The following is a 20,394-nucleotide window of genomic DNA, read 5'->3' as shown; positions in this document are numbered from 1 at the left end:
TGATAAGTCTTACACCTGGCCTGACTAGGTTCAGTCCTGCACCCATGGGGCTGGAAAAGGATATTCTGTAAGTTGAATGGGTGGTATAACACTGCTTTTGGTGACAGCAGGATTTTGTTTAGGATATCCCTCATCTCAGAGTATGGTGGGAGGTAGTTGAAGTGCTGGTGAAGGATGTGGTTGAGCTTTCCCAAGCAAGTGTGGTATTGGGTATTCAGAGGAGTGCTGGTTGGTGGTCAACAGGTGGTCAATGGTTTCAGAGGAAGAGATGGAACAGGAGATCTGTTGATGGATGAAATGGGTAGGATATTGTGTATCAGTAATTTAGTATATTTCAACAACTCATGCTTTTCACTGCAGATGGAGCATCCACATGTGACGAGGCTGTGAGAAAAAAACTTTTTGACATGGGTCAGGTGACAGCTGCCAGAGGGGTGGCACAGTTTGTGATTGGTACCCTAGATATAAACAGAGATACTCGTGGAGCCATCTGAGAGGTTGAGTTCAACATCTGCATCTACATCCTTACTCTGCAAACCACTGCAAAGTGCGTGACATTTGGGAAAATGGCTCATTGAATTGAGAAGGACCAGGTAAAGCAAATTTGGAGTAGATGTTAGATTGTGGAGGGAAGAGCAAAAATTGACCTTGCAATTAGAAAATTCATCAGTGAATCTAAACCAGAAAAGGTATTTTAAGTTTTGACCCAATAAGAAGGATGGCCCATAAATAACTGGGCATGGGGTGGTGCCATCCAAGTACCCATGACAGTACCGCTGATTTGTTTGTAGATTTGGCCTCCAAAAGTGAAGTAATTTTGTGTCAGGATGTGGTTAGCTACAAGGATCGGGAAAGAGGTGGTCGGTTTGGTATCAGGATGATGTTGAGAACGTAATGTCCCATGGACGCAAGGCCATGGGCATGAGCAGTGTTGGTGTACAAGGATGTGACACCCATAGGGACTATTAAGAAATCTAATGCTAACAGGACAGAAACAAGAGACATTGAAGGAACTGAGCAGGGGTTTGAATGCAGGATGGGAGGTAATATACAATAGTTTGGAGTTGTTGCTCAACAATGACAGAGATTCATTCTGTGTGAGCATTATAGCCAGACACAACGGGACAGCCTTTAGGGAGACCTGTGGGCATGGGTTTGTGGATCAGGTAAAAGGTTGAAGTGGGGGAGAGTGGGAGGTTTGCTAGTGTGAGGAGGGAGATAGGATTTGGTATGAACAGAGGAGCTGTTGCTGAGGTCATGTTGGACTTCTGGGCTGGGATCAGTGTCTTAATATTTGTAGAGAGAAGTGTTGGAAAGTTGCCAGAGACCCTCTGCCGCACAGTCACTATGATTCGTGACCACTGTGATAGAGCATTTGTCTATGGGAAGGATGAGGATGAGAAGGTCTGGATTGCTTTATAGGATACAGATAGCTATGTGCCCCACAGGAGCAATGTTGGACTCACTGGGGAGCACGCACATTCATAATTAAATATGTTTAATTGCAAATTGACACACAGTTTTAAGAAACACATATGATTGTAAATAAACATGCACAGTCCCACAGTGCAATCATAAACAAACACATGCAGTTAGTTAATAGTCAGTTTGGGCAGCAGGAGTCGGTAGTGGAGAGTATGTTAAAAACAACACTGGAATTAGATGTTTGAAAAAGGGCTGCTGCCATGAGAGCAGGGGTTGTAGTATGACACTATTTAATGTGATGGGCCGTTAGAATAGCAGATATTCAAATTATGCTGCGGAGGGTGGCCAGTGTATGTTTTGAAGACAAATCATTGTAGAGGATAACTAAGTATATACTTATTAAGGAATAAAAAATAGACAGTGGGTTTTAAATAAGGAAAGAAAAGCAGAAATTTGTTTAAAATGGTATGGGAAGGAAGAGAGTTGAATTGGCAGTACATAACAGTAATGAAATTGGTGGATGGAACAATACATAAAATAAGGGAAATCACCCACTCCCCTATAGTGGAGTGGGGCATAGAAACACATAACAGGAGACACTATGCGCACTAGCTTTTGAGCCCTTGCATTTTTTTCTGGTAAAAAGTACACACACACACACACACACACACACACACACACACACACACACTCTCTCTCTCTCTCTCTCTCTCTCTCTCTCTCTCCTATGGCCACAGCCGACTGGTTGTTGTTTATCAGTTCAAGAGGGAAACGACCTGATGCACTGCACATGGCTGTTCCTCGGTTTGTGTCTGAGATGCCCAATGTGACTGTCCCCATGAAGGATGGCATGCTGCTGGTAAAGATCTTTTACAAGAACAGTGGCTGTGCGCCAGTAACCCCGCTGAAGTTCCAGACACCCGAGGACATGAATGTCGTTGGTCTGATGTCTGCTAAGAGTTTGGAGAAAATGATTAGAAAATTGGAAAAGAAAGATTCCTTTGAAGTGCAATGTGGCAGAGGGAGGAAACAGTTAACCTGAGACATCCATCAAAGATGTGGTCATTGCATTACAGTGGTGTTCAAAAATGCCCGAACTTTGGATATGCATACTAACACTGTGAATAAAATCCTACAAAACATCCTGCATAGCTATCCATACAAAATTACCCATGTTCAGGAGTTGCTTTCTGCTTACCTGTCAATAATACAAATGTTTGCTCTGGAATTTTGTACTCACATGAAAGTTTGTAGGGAGTGGGCCTGGAATATTCTGTATACAGACGGAGCCCATTTCCATCACCAAGGACATGTCAATACGTAGAATTGCAGAATATAGACAATAAAAAAATCTACACTCACATCAGCCGGTACCACTTCATTCTGCAAAGATGACTCTGTGCTGCAGGTTTATGGCATTATTTATGGTAGGGCCATATTTTTTCTAGGAGATGAGTTTTGTATGTCCTGTTATCTGTACCATCTCTGGTAAATGCTATGAGAGTCTTTTGCTTACCAATTTCATTCCAACCCTTCAACAGCATGAATTTGTGGGTAGGAGCATCTTTATGCTTGTCCACAAATTGCACAGCCAGTGAAGCAGCAGCTCTAGATACATTTCGAAAATGCTAAAATCATCAGCTGTCATTTCCCTACAGCCTGGCTGTCCAGATCATCTGATCTTAATCCATGTGAGTTCCGGCTGTGCTCCAATTACGATTGTAGCTGAATGGAATGCACACATTACACAACACGTTCTGAACAGACACCTGAGACACTGCAATCTGTTGTGGAACATGCTGTTTCTCGATTTCAGCTTGTGACAGAAAACATTAGACAGCATATTAAACATGCCATGGGCTATTCTCACAACAATTAGAAACAGATGTTGTTTTGATTTTTATGCGGATTTTGGCTCCAGGATACTTAAAAATTGATTTTTCCTATCTTACTAGATAGGAACTTGTAGGAAAGAGGCTTACCTAACTAACAGTGCCACAACTGTTGACTGCTGAACTTGTACAGTCATGCACACTGAACAGTACAGTGCAAAGCAAGCCATAGTTGTCGTATTGCAATTCATCTGTCATTTGTAGCCAACCCCATCTACATTAAGATGCATACAGTGTCATCTATTGGTAAAGATTTTTTCCCCCGATGTTTACCCCTGTGCCAATAATATGCTGTTCCAATCTGATGTCATTCTGATCATTTTGAAACTGGAACTTTCATTATGGACACCTTGTAGTTTTTAGGTTGTTTTCATACCCCTTTAAGTGGTACCTACCTCCCATCTCAAATACATGCTACGCATATATTTAGATAACTTTGTCAGCCTTGCCAAATAATTTACTGTAGATGCAAGTAGATGGGGTGTGCTGATTCTGTCCTGGGGTATGAATAGAAGACTGATGACCTTAGATCTGTTTCCTCAAACCAGTAATCAGTAGCAGCTGTTTGTGAAGGTGATTGTTTCATTCTAGAAGATTTATCTTTCAACATCATAGAAAACCTGTAATATATTTGACCCAGAACAGGAATATCAAGTGAAGTCTGACATTTAGAAATCTAAAAGTGGAGGGTAATGAGCTTTAGGACTTTAAAAAAATGTACGGCTGCATGTAGATTAAAGAGTGCTGATGTATATTGCTAATACACTGTTTTTATTGTATCAGTTACTAATTAAATCAGTTACATCCCATACTCAGTTTATTATGAGGGGTATTCAGAAATATTTAAAATAGTAGTTGTTTGTAACTTATTTATTAATGGACAATAGTAAATGTACATAGGATCTCCCAATACATGCTCCACAAACTTTAATACACTGCTACCATCCCCCAGGCAACTTCATTATTGCATCATGAAATTATTGCTTGGGTGTACTATGCACACACTCATGGGCAGCTGCCTGCAGTTCTTTCTTGTTGCCGTACCTCTTACCTCGCAATGTGTCCTTCATATTATCGAATACAGCATAATCAGACTGAGCAAGATGTTGTGAATATGGTGGATGTGATACAATAGTGAATGCCAGTGATGTCAAATTTGCAGTTGTAGCACTGCAGGTGTGGGCCCATGCTTCTGTGTGCTGGAGGAGCACTCGTTTTGACCACTTTCCCTGGCACACCTTTGCTGAATCCTGCATCTAAGTCCTGTGAGTGTCTCACAGTAACCCTGCCGTTGACAATTGCTCCTTGTGGAAGCCAGTCCATTAGCAGTATTCCACAAATAGTGAAGTGGGTTGGGCAAATTCCCAGTGGGCTGTACGTTTATAAATGAGCATTTTACTGGGAATGTGCTCAAAGCAGTTTTAAATGGCCAAAATCTGGGCATTTATTAAAAAAATTACTTTTTAAAGTTTTTACTGCTAGAATCTATAATTTGGGATGATACTCCTGATTTTTTTAAAGGTTAGTAAATATTTCACTTAAACCTACATGTATCATTGATTGCCTTTATTACTAAGAATGAAAGGGAAGAAGAGAGAAGCATCTTTACCCCCCCCCCCCCCCGCCTTCCCCCCCCCCCCCCCAATCTTTCTGTGCCAAGGAAGCGCATATCTTGCTGACAGTTGCTCGTCATTCATTTACAGTGTTACCAGTTATATTCTTTGCTCTCAGTTTCTCTGTTGCACTCATAGAAACACACACACACACACACACACACACACACACACACACACACACACACACACATACTCTCTCTGCGTTGAACGGCTGTGTTATGATAAGCCGATATAAAAAAAAAACTTTGTAATGTAACATACTGTATAAACCATGTTAAAAATTTGAATATTGATGAAGGATGATTATTGATAGCAAAATTATTACTGAATGTATTAAAACAGGCAAGTGCTGGTGACAAATATCCTTAAATGTTAGCCTGTTTTCAGTGAAAAAAATGCTAAAATGATTTATTGTCAGATGTAGCAACATTTGAGACAGACTATAGTTTTCTATTCTGCTCACTTCTTTATCTACTTTCGAATGACTGCATTGCTGTGAAGATAAAATGAGAACACTGACATGGATTTAATAAAAAAGAATCAATGCCCACCTTGCAGCTGATCATCTTGATCCAGTAGTACAATGTAGTAACCTAAAGCTTATCGAGATGCTTGATGCAATAAGCTTTTTTTGTGACACAGCAAAGAACACTGTACTAAATGTTATCCAGGCTATAAAGAAATTGGCTGATTACAGGGACAAACAAGGAATTTGATCCAAACAATTTGTGTGGGAAGGAGTGATTCCTCACCCTCAGGAAGATAAAAATCACCACGTAAATCCTTCATTGTGGTGGTGAGATTTAAGAGGAACCTCTAGGCACATCAGTCACATATGCTGCTACAGAGCATTCCTGCAGCACTTTTGGATGGATCCACAGTAAAAAAAGAAAAGAAAAGAAAACAGCGCGCGCGTGCACACACACACACACACACACACACACACACACACACACACACACACACACAGAGAGAGAGAGAGAGAGAGAGAGAGAGAGAGAGAGAGAGAGCTGCAAAACTAACCTACCAAAACCCATATCAGACAGTCCAAGCAAGGACAAAATGGAAAGGAACAAGTGGTCAGCGAGGAGTCAGATTCAGGAGAATCTGAGGCATAGTCAGAACTTCATGATTCTTCAGCAACTTAGGAGAATCAAGAAACTGACTGACAACATTTTTTTTAAGTTCTTTGCAGTGATGTAGTATAAGTAAAAATACTACCTACAGGCTAACAACTTAATATAAACTGTACTTTATTTCAAAAATTACATTTAAACTTGAGTGACATTTTCTCTTTTTGGTATGCAATACCCCCACAACTGACCACATTAAAGATGTAAAAAGTTATGTTTACAGTCAAGTTTATTTTCCCTGATAACTCTCCCCTAATTCTCAACCAGATTTTTCAACTTGGCTATCCAACCACTAAAGAAACAGTGTTGCAAATCACCTTTTCCAATACAAAATTTTTTATAAGCACTGCTTATCAAAGAATTGTTCTGATTCATAATTGCCCGGGCATTTATCTTGGGCACTGGCCCCAACTTAAAAGTGCCCAGGCATTTTACAGACTAGCCACAAATGTCCCAAAAAGATGGAGATCATCTGCTTACCTGCAGATGGAGCAGCATTAAATTTTTTTGGACCAGTGACTCCCATGTTGTTTCCATTGCAAAGCTTGGACTTTCTTCTGATGTATGTGTTGATGACACCATGACTTTTCACCAGGTTCTCCATAAAAATTGTATCTTCATTCTTCATTTCAGATAGTGAATGACAGACTTCATCTCTGTTTTCGTGCTGGGCCTGTGTCAAGTCCCATGAAACCCTATGTGCGCACACCATTTTCATATCCAAATCATTGTGAATAATGAAGTGCATGGTTGCGTGGGGGAGACCTGTCTGCCACTCCAGTTCCTTGCAGGTTATGTGCCAATCAGCCTTAATCAGTTGAGACACAGCCGCAGTGTTCTCCAGAATGCGTGATTTTGACGGACGACCAGTGCTAGCATTCTTGTGTGCATGTTGCTTTATTACTGAACCCAGTGATATAGCTATAAAGTGTTTTGAGCTGTAATTTCTCGCCCATACACCACAGTGAAATGTTTATGAATATCTGCTGTTTTGATTCCTTTCTTCCATGAAAACGACTGTGTCCACCTTTGTCCATGATAGTCACCTTCTGTCTAGTCCATAGCTTTCACAATATTTAAAAGTTAAAAGTGCTGTTCATAACTGACGTCTAGTGTCTGAGTGGTGCTTCAGAATCAGCTCATTGTCCTAGGAGATGATATGCCTGTAGTTTGAGAGGTATTTGTAAAACAGTGCAATTGTAAATCATTTCCTAATACCCCTTACAGCTACTGTACAGGTTGGTGTTATTTATTTTTAGTTAATATTCTGATTTTCTCCCAGGTGGGAAAGATTTACACTTTGAGAAGAAGCGCATGGAACAAGTGAATATAATAGTGGGGACACCAGGTCGCTTGTTGCAGCACATGGATGAGAATCCTCTCTTCACATGTCACAACTTACAGGTTAGAACATTATCTATATGCTTATTATCATCAGCATTTTTAAATGTCAACCTTGAATCTGATATAGTCTTATTAGTTTATTATCTATAGATATGTAAGAGCATTTTCACTGACTTTCTGCCTTGTTATAGCATCATGACAGCTCCATTAGCCACCACTTTTTGGGAATATCTCCCCTTCTTCCGTGTTCCCCTCCTCAATACTTCTCTCTCTCTCTCTCTCTCTCTCGTGTGTGTGTGTGTGTGTGTGTGTGTGTGTGTGTGTGTGATATTAACTCTTATAACCACTCAGACAATAAATCTGATTTTATTTAAAATGTAGAGTTTAGACAAGGAAAAATAAAAACATGTAAATTGTATTGTTCCAATTTTTTAAAAATGAATTTGTATACTCACCATATTTCTGTGATTTTGAGTACTTGGAAAAAAACCATTGACCATATTTTCAACCTTAGCATTTTTGTAGGTGTGACACATTAAAGTTGGTCTGTATTTTTGTGTGATGAAACAAATTAGCATGAAAAATACTTTCATGAGTGTGCCTATAAATCCAAGATTATGGTCTTGTTCACAGATACTAGTGCTTGATGAGGCAGACCGTTGCCTTGACCTGGGATTTGAAAAGACAATGAATAGCATCATTGAGAACTTACCACCCAAGAGGCAGACACTACTGTTTTCTGCAACACAGACCAAGTAAGTATGCCAGTAGTGATACACAAGAAAGTTGTGTCCTTAGAACCTAACTGAATACTTTTCTTGTGTTGTTGCATTTATAGAACTTATTGTAGTGCAACATTTTTGTAGTGTATAACATTAATGTTTTGATCTCTTATTAATTTTTTTTATTTTTTTATTTTATTTTATTTTATTTATTTTTTTTTTTTTTTTGCAAGAAAATAATAAATATGCTTGGCTTGAATTGTTGTCAACTGGAATGATGAATGATAAATTTTAAAATATTATACACACATATTACAAGGTAGAATCTAGGAATTTATGTCAGTGGGCAGAATGCTTGAAATTTATTTTCGAAGTTAGGTGTTATCCACTGAATTAATTCAATATGATCATTACATTTTTTTTTCTCTTGTGTCCACTTTTTACAAATAACAGCAGCCCCATCACACTTAGTGTACTTGATATGTTAAACTTGTATGGCAACTATTTGTAATGGTTTCAGTATACAGCATTCCTTATTACCTTAACAAAAGTTTATTCAGGAAAATTGATGAGCCTAAACAGTGGGACCATTGCCCACCGTGAGACTGAATGCAGCGCGGTAATGTTGTTGGTACATGACACAGTGAGGAAAGTGTATAAGCAGAGCAGAGGAGACTTGGGAATAATTAGCAACAATACAAGTCACAAATGGGGAAATCCACTGACAGAAGTGTCATTGACAAACAGCTTCTTGGAATGAACATCTAGGAAACAGTGATGCTGATCAGCTGCTCATGTGTTACTGTATGAGCATCAGTGGAAAGTGGTTGAAGAACCATGAAACTGCAAGTAGGTGGAAATGTGTTGGATAACCATGCCTCACCATGAAATGCTGTGGTTTTCTCACTCTGTAAAGCAGAACAGATGGTGATCTGTGGCAGGTATGACGATGGAGTACAATGCTTGTACATACACAAGTGTTTTTGAGGACACTGTCAGTGCATGTTGTTGAATGTGTGGGCATAGCAGTAGACAACACCTACGTATTCCCACATTGACCCAATGACATTATTGTAGTGGGTATGGGATCCTCAAGATTGGATTGTGGATCAATGGAAATGTGTCATATGATGATTGGATCATGTTTGTTGTTACAAGAAGTTACTGATTTTGTTCAGATAGTTATCCAGGTGAACGTCTGCTCAAAACAAGCACTGTGCAACTAATGCAAGCTGGTGGATGCAGTGTTATGCTAAGAGGGACATTCAGCTGGGTTTCTTTGAGATATGTGGTAGTAACCCAAGACATCACGACAGCTGCGGAGTATGTAAATGCGCGCCCGCGTGCGTGTGTGCATGCACGTGCATGCAAGGTTGGAATTTGGAGGAGAGGATGGCCTTAATTGACTTTGGATTATATACAATTTACTTGTAATTAGCTTTACAATTTCTCTTTGTTATTTGCTAGCTACACGTTCGTCCAGTGCCTGGTAAACATGTATTCAATAAAATTCCATAGATAATGTATATGTAATAATCTCTTGAGAGGGTGCATTTTCTGTTGTTAGGACAAGAAAGAGGGAGTGTTATTGTTGCCATTTAAAAAAATCCTTTCTCAAAGTTTATATTTAATGTCAGAAATTCCAGTGATATGTTCCCCAACAATGTATCATAAATATTTTCAGGTGTAGCTGTGAATGCTTGCATAAGATGTGTGTGTAAATTGGGTTGTTTGATCACATCAGTCCTTCTTATCCTCAGTCAGGCTGATAATTTTAAGAGGAGACATTCTGATTTTGTTTTACTCTAGAGCATTGTGGTGATTTTTTAAAGTGTTAGATGTTGAAGTAAGAACATCTTATATTCCCAAGTAGAATCATAAACCACACTGATTTGAACTTCAGATCAGTCCGTGACCTGGCACGTTTGAGTCTAAAGGACCCCTGCTATGTGTCAGTGGTGGAGAAAGCTCAGCACTCAACTCCGGAGCAGCTGAGGCAGAGTTATACAGTTGTAGAGCTGCATGACAAGATGGCTGTCCTGTGGTCTTTTGTACGTTCACACCTCAAGCACAAAATTCTGGTTTTTCTTGCCAGCTGTAAGCAGGTAAGATCAACATAGTTCTGTTGCTTGTCTGCCAGCTAATGTTTTCATACTTTACAGCTACAGTAATTTGACTACACAGTTTTTGTTTGGAGATTATTGTGAAAAATGTTGGTTTAAAATGATGTCTTAATGCGGGAGCTTTAAATAGTTGCTATGTCTTCCTTTTTAATGTCAGTTTTTAGCTTTTTAAATTGTAGGTTGGTGTACATTGCAACACTATTCTGTTTAGTAGCTCCTTTTTTACTTTAATACCAAGATTTAATTTTCCTTGTGTACCATAGCTCATAATCACATGTGGCAATTTCAACTGTGCGCACAAAAATAATACATCACATCTTTTCCATGTCTAACTGTAATAATCACATGTTGCTATGAATGTGTGTCTATACATACGTGATTTCATGGAATATATTTCAAGTTTGCGTCAACCTGTGGATAAAGATGAAATGTTTGAGCGTACATTGGGCTCCTATATTTGAAATGCACTATTTATATGAATGTGCTCACATCCACTTTGAACTTGTAAATAATGGTCTAAGGTTGAAATTCATCAGTAGTGCAGAAAAATCATTTATTACAATTGAACAGCAACAGTGAAAATGGTTCTGTCTCTCATCTAAGTATTTGACTTGTATAAGAACTAATGGAAGACAAGAGATTTAGTTTATCGTGCATGTCGGTCATATGTAGCAAAACAGTTTTCTGTGTTTGATGTGTATGTAATCAAAATATAAATATCTTGTATATATTTTATAATATGTAAAGAATGAAATCCATGTCTAGGTAAAATACCACTATGAGATCCTTTGCAAACTGAGACCAGGTATATCAGTTTTGGCCCTGTATGGCTCTCTGCATCAGCTGCGAAGGATGGACATATACCGTAGCTTCTGTGCAAAGAAGCATGCTGTAATGATTGCCACAGATCTTGCCGCAAGAGGGCTTGGTAAGTATTCCAATTCACTTATCACATACAGGATTTAATTGAAACATGTCTGCTATATTTAATTGCTAATAAATATGGTTCCAGCATTTTGTAGTCACTTGTTAACAGTATTTACAGCTGGATATACTTGTTGATGATTTGAATTGGAGCTCACTGGTCTGTTAAGAGAGAGAAGGAATGGGAGGGAGACGGAGCACCTTTTTTGACTTGGCAAAAGAAGAAGGAATACTTTGGTATTTCAGAAGTCACCTGCCCTTGGATTGGCCATTGGTGTGATGCTCATTGTTGGTTATTGGATCACAACCAGATCATAGATGTCTGTCACACGAAACACTCCATCTTGGAGTTGTAGAGGCTCTAGGTTTTTCGTGTGCCTTATGTGTCGAGGGTATTGTGAATACCTCTCTTTCAGAGAAAATCCCAGCTGCCAAAGTTAACTGCCATAGGAAGTGTGTTGATGATAGTGGTCACTGTTGACTACAGTAGAACCTTGATTAATTGTCACTTTTCAACTAGGGAGTGGTCAGAATGCTAAAAAGGTCAGATAACCAGAGGAGAATAAAGCAACTCATTTACAGATCTCAAAACGATGTAATAAGTCAAAATTAAGTAAAGAAAATACATTTTTAATTAAGAGAAAGGAAAACTGGAACAGTCTAGGGTTTGAAGATATGTCTAAAAGCTGTAAAATGTTTTCTGTTTCAATTTCTTAAACCTTGGCTTTGTGGCTCCATCATGCCACTTCCTTGCTTACAATAGGCCCATAGCTATAGTGGTTGTCTGTTGTTCGACATATTTGAGGGCAATCTTAAATGCATCCTTTGCTGCAGAGTGGCTGATCGTTTTGTCTTCTTCTCCTGTTGCTGAGTGGTATACTGTTGCAAAACAAGATCGATGTACTGATTGTGTTCAGGTCTTTCATAGGTAACAGCAGCAGCACCACGGACTTCTGCAGGCCATTCCTTTATATCAGCTGGCTGGATATGATTTTGAAGAGTATACAAATCATTGACTAAATCTGCTGTGTCTGACTAGAACAAAACTACTTCTACAATTTTTGTTGAGTGATTTTCTGAATTTGTTACCAACCTTGAGGAACACTGTAAATTGTATCTTTTATGTAGAGGCCTTTCATTGCCTCAAAAAGACCACAACCTTCTTTTGTGTGCTCTAACGAAGTGCTAATGCTGTTTTAACAAGTCAATAACACCCTGGTCCATTGGTTGGATTATTGAAGCCATGTGCATTGGGGAGGACAACAATGTAATTTTTGTGTCACCTTGTTGAAGTTTATACTTAAAGGGGTGCCTTGGGGAATTGTCTAGCAATACAAGTGCATCGGGTGGTAGGTTTTTGGATTTCAAGTATTTTTAACAACCAGAACAAATTCTTCAAAAACCATTCTTTAAAGAAACTACCACTAATCTGCGCACTTTTCTGAGCTTTGTAATAAATGCTAAGTGCGAACATGTTAACATTCTTGAAGGTTCTTGGTTTTATAGACTTGCTGATTACGGACATCAGTTTATGTTAACCACTTGTGTTGCTGCGTGGTGCAATGGTCAGGCTGTCCTTTGCTGTAGTGCATTTAAAGTTAGTTGCGCCTTTTGACAGTTAAGTACGGAGCGAGTGGAGGGAAACGTAGTTATCAGCGTGTGCCGAACGTATCAGGAGGTGACAGTAACACCAGGCTTGCTCGGTGTGTTACAGGTCAGCCGTGCTAGCTGGCCAATATACAATCTTTCTCAAATGATTTTAAACAAACTGTATTGTAATAAACTCTCTCGCACGTCTTATATCTTCATTCATCAGATTTGTAATTATTCATCCAGATTGTAGCTGGTTTAAATATCTCTCTCTCTCTCTCTCTCTCTCTCTCTAAGAAAAGGAAAAACAACTCAACTTTAAGCTGAGCCACAAGCCTGTGTGGTGGCTACTGGACTTGTATTTTGGAGAGCCAGGCTTCAAACTATAAGGACTTAGGTTTTCTGTATCTATTGCTTGAGGTGATTCCAAAATCTTCATCAGGTGCCCCCCCCCCCCCCCCCCCCTTCAAGCACTGGTTTTCCAGTTTTGGTGCAAGTAGGCTATGTAGCATATTAGCTTACACATGAAAATGTAGTGATGACTCTTCTGCAAGTATTTATATTATTTCTTTCTTCTTACCAGATTTCCCTGCTGTTGACTGGGTTGTTCAGCTGGACTGTCCAGAGGATGCGCACACGTACATTCACAGGGCAGGACGCACAGCTCGCTACCAGGCTGGTGGAGAGTCAGTACTGGTGCTGCTGCCTTCGGAGGAGAAGGCTATGTTGCAGAGATTGGAAGCAGCTCGTATACCACATCTGCAGTCCATTAAGTAAGTTCACCTATCAATATGCCAGTAAAAAGTGTGAAATGTAAGGAACCTATAATCTTAGACCATCTGATTAATATTTCACAGTTTTTTATTTGTTTATAAATGTTGTTGGCTTCTGAAGTATATTGGATAAGGTTATTCATTCCCCTCACTCAGAGGTCTACACTTATCATCCTGCTCCACCATAATATTACTATTTTTATCAAAGATCTCATTATTGAAAGGGTGGTCTTTCAGTGCAGAAATAAGGATTCATATTTTAATGGAAAGTCCTGGGTGGGATAAAAAACAACAGGTAATCTTCTGATGGTGGGCTATTTCTTCTCCGCAGTCTGTGCTGTAAACGACGAGTGCTCATCTATTTTTTCGACTACCCTAGTGCATAATAAAACAAGTACTTCTTATCATATGTAAATGCAACACAACCCCAATTTTACATCCCTAGAATTAACGTTTTCGCACTGTTTATGACATTTTTTATCACTCCTGACAAATTTCCTGTGTCCACATTGTTAATTCGTACCTGATTTTTGCGATTACATATTTATTATTTTCCTGTGATTTATGCTTTATGGAAAAATGTTTGTGGAGAAAAAATTGATGTAAAATGATGCTGGCATGGCGTTGGCCATCAAGCAGTATTTATAAATGTTAAGTGGTTAAGTTTCTTGACACCATGGTGCTCTACTGTGCGGATTTGAACTGGTAACTGTGTAAAAGTTGGAACAATTCATCCCTTATTTCCTGCCTCTGCCAAGCTCTACATGTGGTGGTGGCTGATCGCAGCATCTAGGTTCGTTTGAATAAAAATATCGTGACCAATCACAACTGTTTCCAATCTGTCTCCACTGTGCATGCACAGTTTCTCGATTGCTGTAATAGTGATACCTTTGTCGAACTGTATTTAGCACGTTTCATCATTTGGCGACTTGTAGCTCTAGTGTCACTAGTTGATACCTTCACTCACTTTGTGTTGCTCAAATGTTTCTGGTTTAATCACAGCACCAATTATGTATCTTTTCATGCTGAGATAAACATGTTATGAGTATTTATTCTCGATGTCAAGTGTAATGTTTATGTGTGTATTTTTTGTGATGTTATACAAACAGACAATGTGACTGATAGTTTCTGGTTTTCTACATAACTGAGGAGGCACTGTTCCTGATAACATCAAAAAGATGACTGTAGTGCAAGAGACACAGAATGACACACATGCAAACACCACTCAATATATTTATGTAAATATTTACACTTGACAATGAGAAAAAATTCTCAAAATGCATCATGCTACACATGAAAAAAATATGTCACTGTTGCAGTGTTTCATTATTGAAATAATGAATGACAGCTGTAGGCTTTCCAAAAACATTGATTATGATGTATGAAACTGAGCCAAATGTTTCTACTTCCCAGACTGTTACCAGTTCCAGTTACATCAGCAGTTTTTATTAGATAATAAACAAGTCCCTGTCAAGTATTTTGATACCTATTATATACATATATCGTACGTGAAGTGTGAAAATGCAAGGGGTATATTATGCACAACTTTTGCAGCTTAAAATGTTATTTCCCACTTTTTCATTTTCCCCACATTTGACACTTTTTTTTTTTTTTTTTTTTTTTTTTTTTTTTTGGGAAGTCACTTGAAAAGTGTAAAAATGGGTTTTCACTGTATATTGTACCATCAGTTTACAGTTCATCACATCTCATACAACTTCATATACACGAAATGCAAGTCAAATAGTTATTAGCACTTGTTTGAAAATTCTTTTCCAAGCAGAGTGTAGATATCTAACAGATTCAAGACAGCCTCAACTTCTCTTCTCATGACAGTAGTCAACTCATGAACATGCACATAAGAACAAATTAATTTTGCCACAGTATGCTATTCAAAATGCAGTACTTTACAAACAATAAACTATGCTTGCAAAAGCCATTCATCGGCTAGAAAGACATGGGTGTAACATGTTACTTTTATCGACATGACATATTACACCTCAAGGCATGGTGGTGACTCTTTCTTGTGTGTGTGTGTGTGTGTGTGTGTGTGTGTGTGTGTGTGTGTGTGTGTGTGGTGGGAGGAGTAGATGACAAGGGAGGCAATGGAAAGAAAGCTGTGATTGTAGATTAATGGAGTGAAGTGAGAGGCATGGGGACAGGGGTGGAAATGGCTGTGGCATAAGAGGATAGTCTAAACTAAGACAAGATAAACTATCAAACAATGTGTACTCCAGGTAGGAATATCAACAATGTAGGAAAAGACACGTTGCTACTTACCATAAAGAAGACACGTCAAGTTGTTGCAGACAGGCACAATTAAAAGACAAAACAAACAAACACACACACACACACACACACACACACACACACACACACACACACACACAGCCAAGCAATCATACCTCACACACACACAACCGCCATTTTCAGCCTCTCGAGCCTGAATGGGTATTCTTGCACAAGATGCTGGAGTTGGCAGTCATGTGTCCATGAGGTTTGCTTGCTTGTGTGTGTGTGTGTGTGTGTGTGTGTGTGTGTGTGTGTGTGTGTGAAAGAATGGAGCACGTGTGTGTCTCTCTTACTGACGGCGGCTGTGGCCAAAAGCTATATGTGAGTGTCTTTAATTGTGCCTCTCTGCAACTTGACGTTTCTTCTTTACAGTAAGTAGCAATCTGTCTTTTACTACATTGTTGACAAAGTAAACTGTGGAATTTAACAACGTGTTATAAGGAGAATTCCCATCTATGTAATTCAGAGCAAGTGGTTCAGTGGGGCAGGTTTGAGATCCATGTTGCATGGATTGTGATTCAACCATTGAAGTCAAGAATATTATGCTCAGTAACATTTTCCATCACTGGTTGGTCAACTTGGCTGTTGTTTACAGTTTGGCAGTGGCCATTCATTTGGGCAGACGGTTGGTGGTCATGCCCACGTGAAAGACTGCAGTGGCTACATCAGAGCCAGTACTTGACACAAGTGCTTTCCCATGTGACACTGCCTGTAATAGGATTGGATGTGCCTGTGACATGGCTGGAATAGTTGGTGCTGGGTGTGTGCATAGCACATACCATACAGTTGGATCTTCCATGGGGTATAATGTATGTGGCTTAAGGATATACCAGGCTATCTTCTACATTGCGTAGGCGATGAATTGCTGCTTTGGCAGAGGTGGGAAGGATTTTCTTCATTTTAGGACACAATTAATGATAGTTGAAGCACGGGAGAAGGATGTGGCTATGTTTCCAGTCTCCTTTGCAGCTGGTTCATTGGGGGCAGCTAGAGAATTACTGGCATTTGCAGGTATAGCGTGAGATAGTAACTAGTGGATTAGGTTTAGATGACAGTGCTTATCTATGAAGGCTTGGCTGTCACTTCAGATGCATGGTCCACAAGTGATCAGTCTGTGTGGCAATGAAGGCAAGTATCAAAGTGAAAGTACTGATAATGGTTTCTGCACTTTATATGGATGGAATTTTGATGAAGCCACCAGAGAATTGGTGGTCAGTGGGCAAGAATGTGGCACGCTGGGCTAAAGAGGTTCAGATGAGGTTGCCATGTAACTTATGCCAAAGATTGGTTTGTATTTCTCCTCCTCCTCCTCCTCCTCCCCCTCCTCCTCATATAAAAAAAATAATAAAAAATAAAAAATGCTCAGGTGTATAAGAAATGAGGCAACGGATTTGAAGTCTTCATCTGAGTCAGTGTTACTGGTTTGGCCGAAGATCTCTCCTTTACCTGATTCCTAAAGTAGAGACACTTTTTTCCTGCCATCCACTCTGGCCAAAAACATACTTTTCATCTTACCTCTCCTAGTCCATACATACATCCAAGTGTTGCCTTCTTTCACTTGCACCCATTCAGCCCCAAGTTACATGCCAGCAAGTCCTTAGCTAACCTTACCATATATCACCTCACCTCCAACCAGGCTTCCCCTCCTTCCCCTAGTTCCCTTCCCAAGAACTCAAACCACTAACCAGAAGGAATAGCACATTCTTAAAACAGATCATGATTTCTTCATTATTCCAGTGTACAAAGCCTCGACCACTGTCATACTGAGCCACTGAGATCACCTGACAGAAGGTATTGACCAACTCATGACTCTTCCACCTACAAGCCATCTGTAGTGAGCCAATCCCAGAAGTCCTGTATAACCTGCAATCCCTATTCAAATCCCAGACTCATCCCAGAACTTCTGCCCTTAATCCATTCCTATTTTTTCACTCCAACTCCCCCCCACACATGAGCTCCTATGTGCTTCCTGAAATTCATAAAGCTAACCACTAACCATTCTGAACATTGTATTGTAGTTGGTTATTGTGATCCCATGGAAAGAATCACAACTATTGCCTACCAGTACTTCCAACTCAATACCCACAGCCAAACTTCTTGTATCAAAGACAAACGAAATTTTCTTCAACATCTCTCATTCACCCCCAACCCATTTCCTTGGTTCTTAATGACTTTGTTCATTTTTGCAAGTTTGCTCTGGGAGCCATTCTGTTAAACATTGATCTCGCCACCCTGCGAAAAAAAAAAAAAAAAAAAAAAAAAAAAAAAAAAAAAAACTCGTGTATTTTTATGTAAGAAAAATGTAAAAAGCAAGGGAAACTGCAACTGCAGTCTTTCACAACTCGATACAGTGAAATGGAGTAAAAATTCCGTTCTGTAGTGGGAAGACATTACAACTCATTCCAGTGTGAGAGCACAATTCATTTTATGTTAGAAGGAGCCTTATGTTGCTCCTCTACTCTCAGAGTATCTCTTGTACGAAAGCAAGCATGTAGATGTAAGACAAAAAAGGAACACAGTGATTAATTAGAATACAGAACTTCCCAGTGGCAGAACAAGATGCAAGACCTGCCCTGTCCACCCATCTACCCATCCAGAACCTTCTACTCCAGTCCTATTACAGGCTTATCCTGCCCAATCAGAGGCTGGGACGTGTGTGAAAGTCGCCATGTCGTACATCAGCTCTGCCACAAACACTGCACAGCTTTTGTTGTTGGTTTGACTACCAACCAGCTGTCCACCACGATGAATGACCACCACCAAATTGTTGCCAAGGACAGAGTTGACCACCCGACGGCACAACATGCAGTTGAGCACAACGTGCTGTTTCAATGGCTGCTTCACAACACAGGTCACCTGGATCATTCTCTCGACCATTGGCTTCTCTGAACTACAAAGGTGGGAGTCATCCCTACAACGTATCCTCCACTCCTGTAGTCATCCTGGCCTCAATCTCCAATAACTTGCTGTCCCACACCCTCCAGCTGACAGCTTTCCCTCCCTCCACTGTGTTGACTTCTCCCAACTTGACACCTTCAGTGTGAGCTGCTTCCCACCAGCTCCCACAACTGTGCACCACGTGCCTAAGGCCGGTATTACACTATCAAATTCCTTTGTCAAAAATCTTTGTCAAAGATATTTGATGGTGTAATAGGGAACTTTGTCAAATGTCGTCCAATATTTGATCAAATCTAGGGCCTTGCTGTAGATTTGATCAAATAAGTCGCTTGTCTTCTGTTCACTGTAATGTGACATGTTACCACATGGAGCGCTAGCATTGCTGCAGCGTTCTGTTGCCTGTATTGTTTTTATAAACATGGCCAGTAAATACAGTTGGTGTGTGTCGACAACTACAAAATTAATAGAGATGTATGAAGGCGATGAGGCGCTTTACAATGTGAGGCACCCTGAATACATAAATAGGTTAAGAAGATTGGAGACCTGACCTGACCTGACCTAACCCAACCCAACCCAACCCAACCCAACCCAACCCAACCCAACCCAACCCTCTCCTGTAGCAAGGAATCGCAGTGTTACAGTGAGCATGTCTTCTGCAGATGTAGCAGTTCTTAAGTGAATATTGTGCTTTGTGATATGATGATACACTTCACTGGGCACATACAAAAATGTATGCTCATCCATTCTTAAGTAATTGATGTACGACTTGACGTCCTCCACTATAAGTTCACGTAACAAGTTTTGTTGAATGCATTTATCGTGTCATCGTAAAACCCATGGCTTCACCCAGGTATGTTTCCTTTTTTCCCTGCTTCTCTCCCGCATGTGCACACAGTACAACTGTGGTACATGCAGCTGCTGTGGTTAATAACAAGTTGTTGTTGTCAGCCATCTTGAACTTTGACGAAAAATATGATGACAGTGTAATACCCCTTCTAGCGCTATGTCAAAGATCTTCGTCATGTATATTTGACGGAATATTTGATTACATCTTTGATCAAATCTTTGACAAAGAAATTGGATAGTGTAATACCGGCCTAACCCATATACCTGCCACCCCTCCCTCCCCACATTCCTAGCCACCAAACCAGCTGCCTCTCTCAGAGCCACTGGCCACCCACCCCCAATACCTCACCCTGCCTCCAGCCTCCCTCTTCCTCTACCCACCCCATCCATCACTAGCCCCACCAAAACCTACTCCACCTGCCCAACTGCAGCACTGGCACTGTTTTTCTTTTAAAAATAAATAAATAAATAAATAAATAAAAAATAAATGACGTCTTGTAACTTACTGTCTGATGTGAGTGGTGACATTGCTAGAAATGCTAAGTAGAGTGTACAAACATTATCTATGCACATTGAGAGCACTGCATCAGTACGCACTATTCCTGTTGTGCCATAATGATGTAATCCAGCGAATCAGATGCAGTCACTTGGATATAAATGTGGGAGCTTTGTCAGTTTCACAGCAGTCAGAATAGCCCCCGACACTGATGATGGAAGTAGTTGTTGAACGCTTGAGAGTTTATTCTATACTATTTGTTGTTATTAATTTAATTATAACACTTCAGTCTGACCAAATTAATGGATTTATTGCATTCTCTT

General features: G+C 39.9%; 1 protein-coding gene across 1 annotated transcript in view; it reads left to right on the top strand.

Annotated features, from left to right (window-relative positions):
- The window catches only part of LOC126199057 (probable ATP-dependent RNA helicase DDX10), a 99,200-nt gene that overhangs the window by 27,687 nt on the left and 51,119 nt on the right, over positions 1-20,394 (top strand). Inside the window, exons 4-8 of the mRNA XM_049935768.1 lie at positions 7,349-7,470; positions 8,044-8,165; positions 10,036-10,237; positions 11,021-11,183; positions 13,353-13,542. Coding sequence (XP_049791725.1) covers positions 7,349-7,470; positions 8,044-8,165; positions 10,036-10,237; positions 11,021-11,183; positions 13,353-13,542 — 799 coding nt within the window. The remainder of the gene's footprint in view (positions 1-7,348; positions 7,471-8,043; positions 8,166-10,035; positions 10,238-11,020; positions 11,184-13,352; positions 13,543-20,394) is intronic.

Source organism: Schistocerca nitens, chromosome 8 (assembly GCF_023898315.1).
Source record: "Schistocerca nitens isolate TAMUIC-IGC-003100 chromosome 8, iqSchNite1.1, whole genome shotgun sequence".
In the NCBI taxonomy this organism is placed as follows: domain Eukaryota; kingdom Metazoa; phylum Arthropoda; class Insecta; order Orthoptera; family Acrididae; genus Schistocerca; species Schistocerca nitens.
This window is presented reverse-complemented; position numbering and strand designations above follow the sequence as displayed.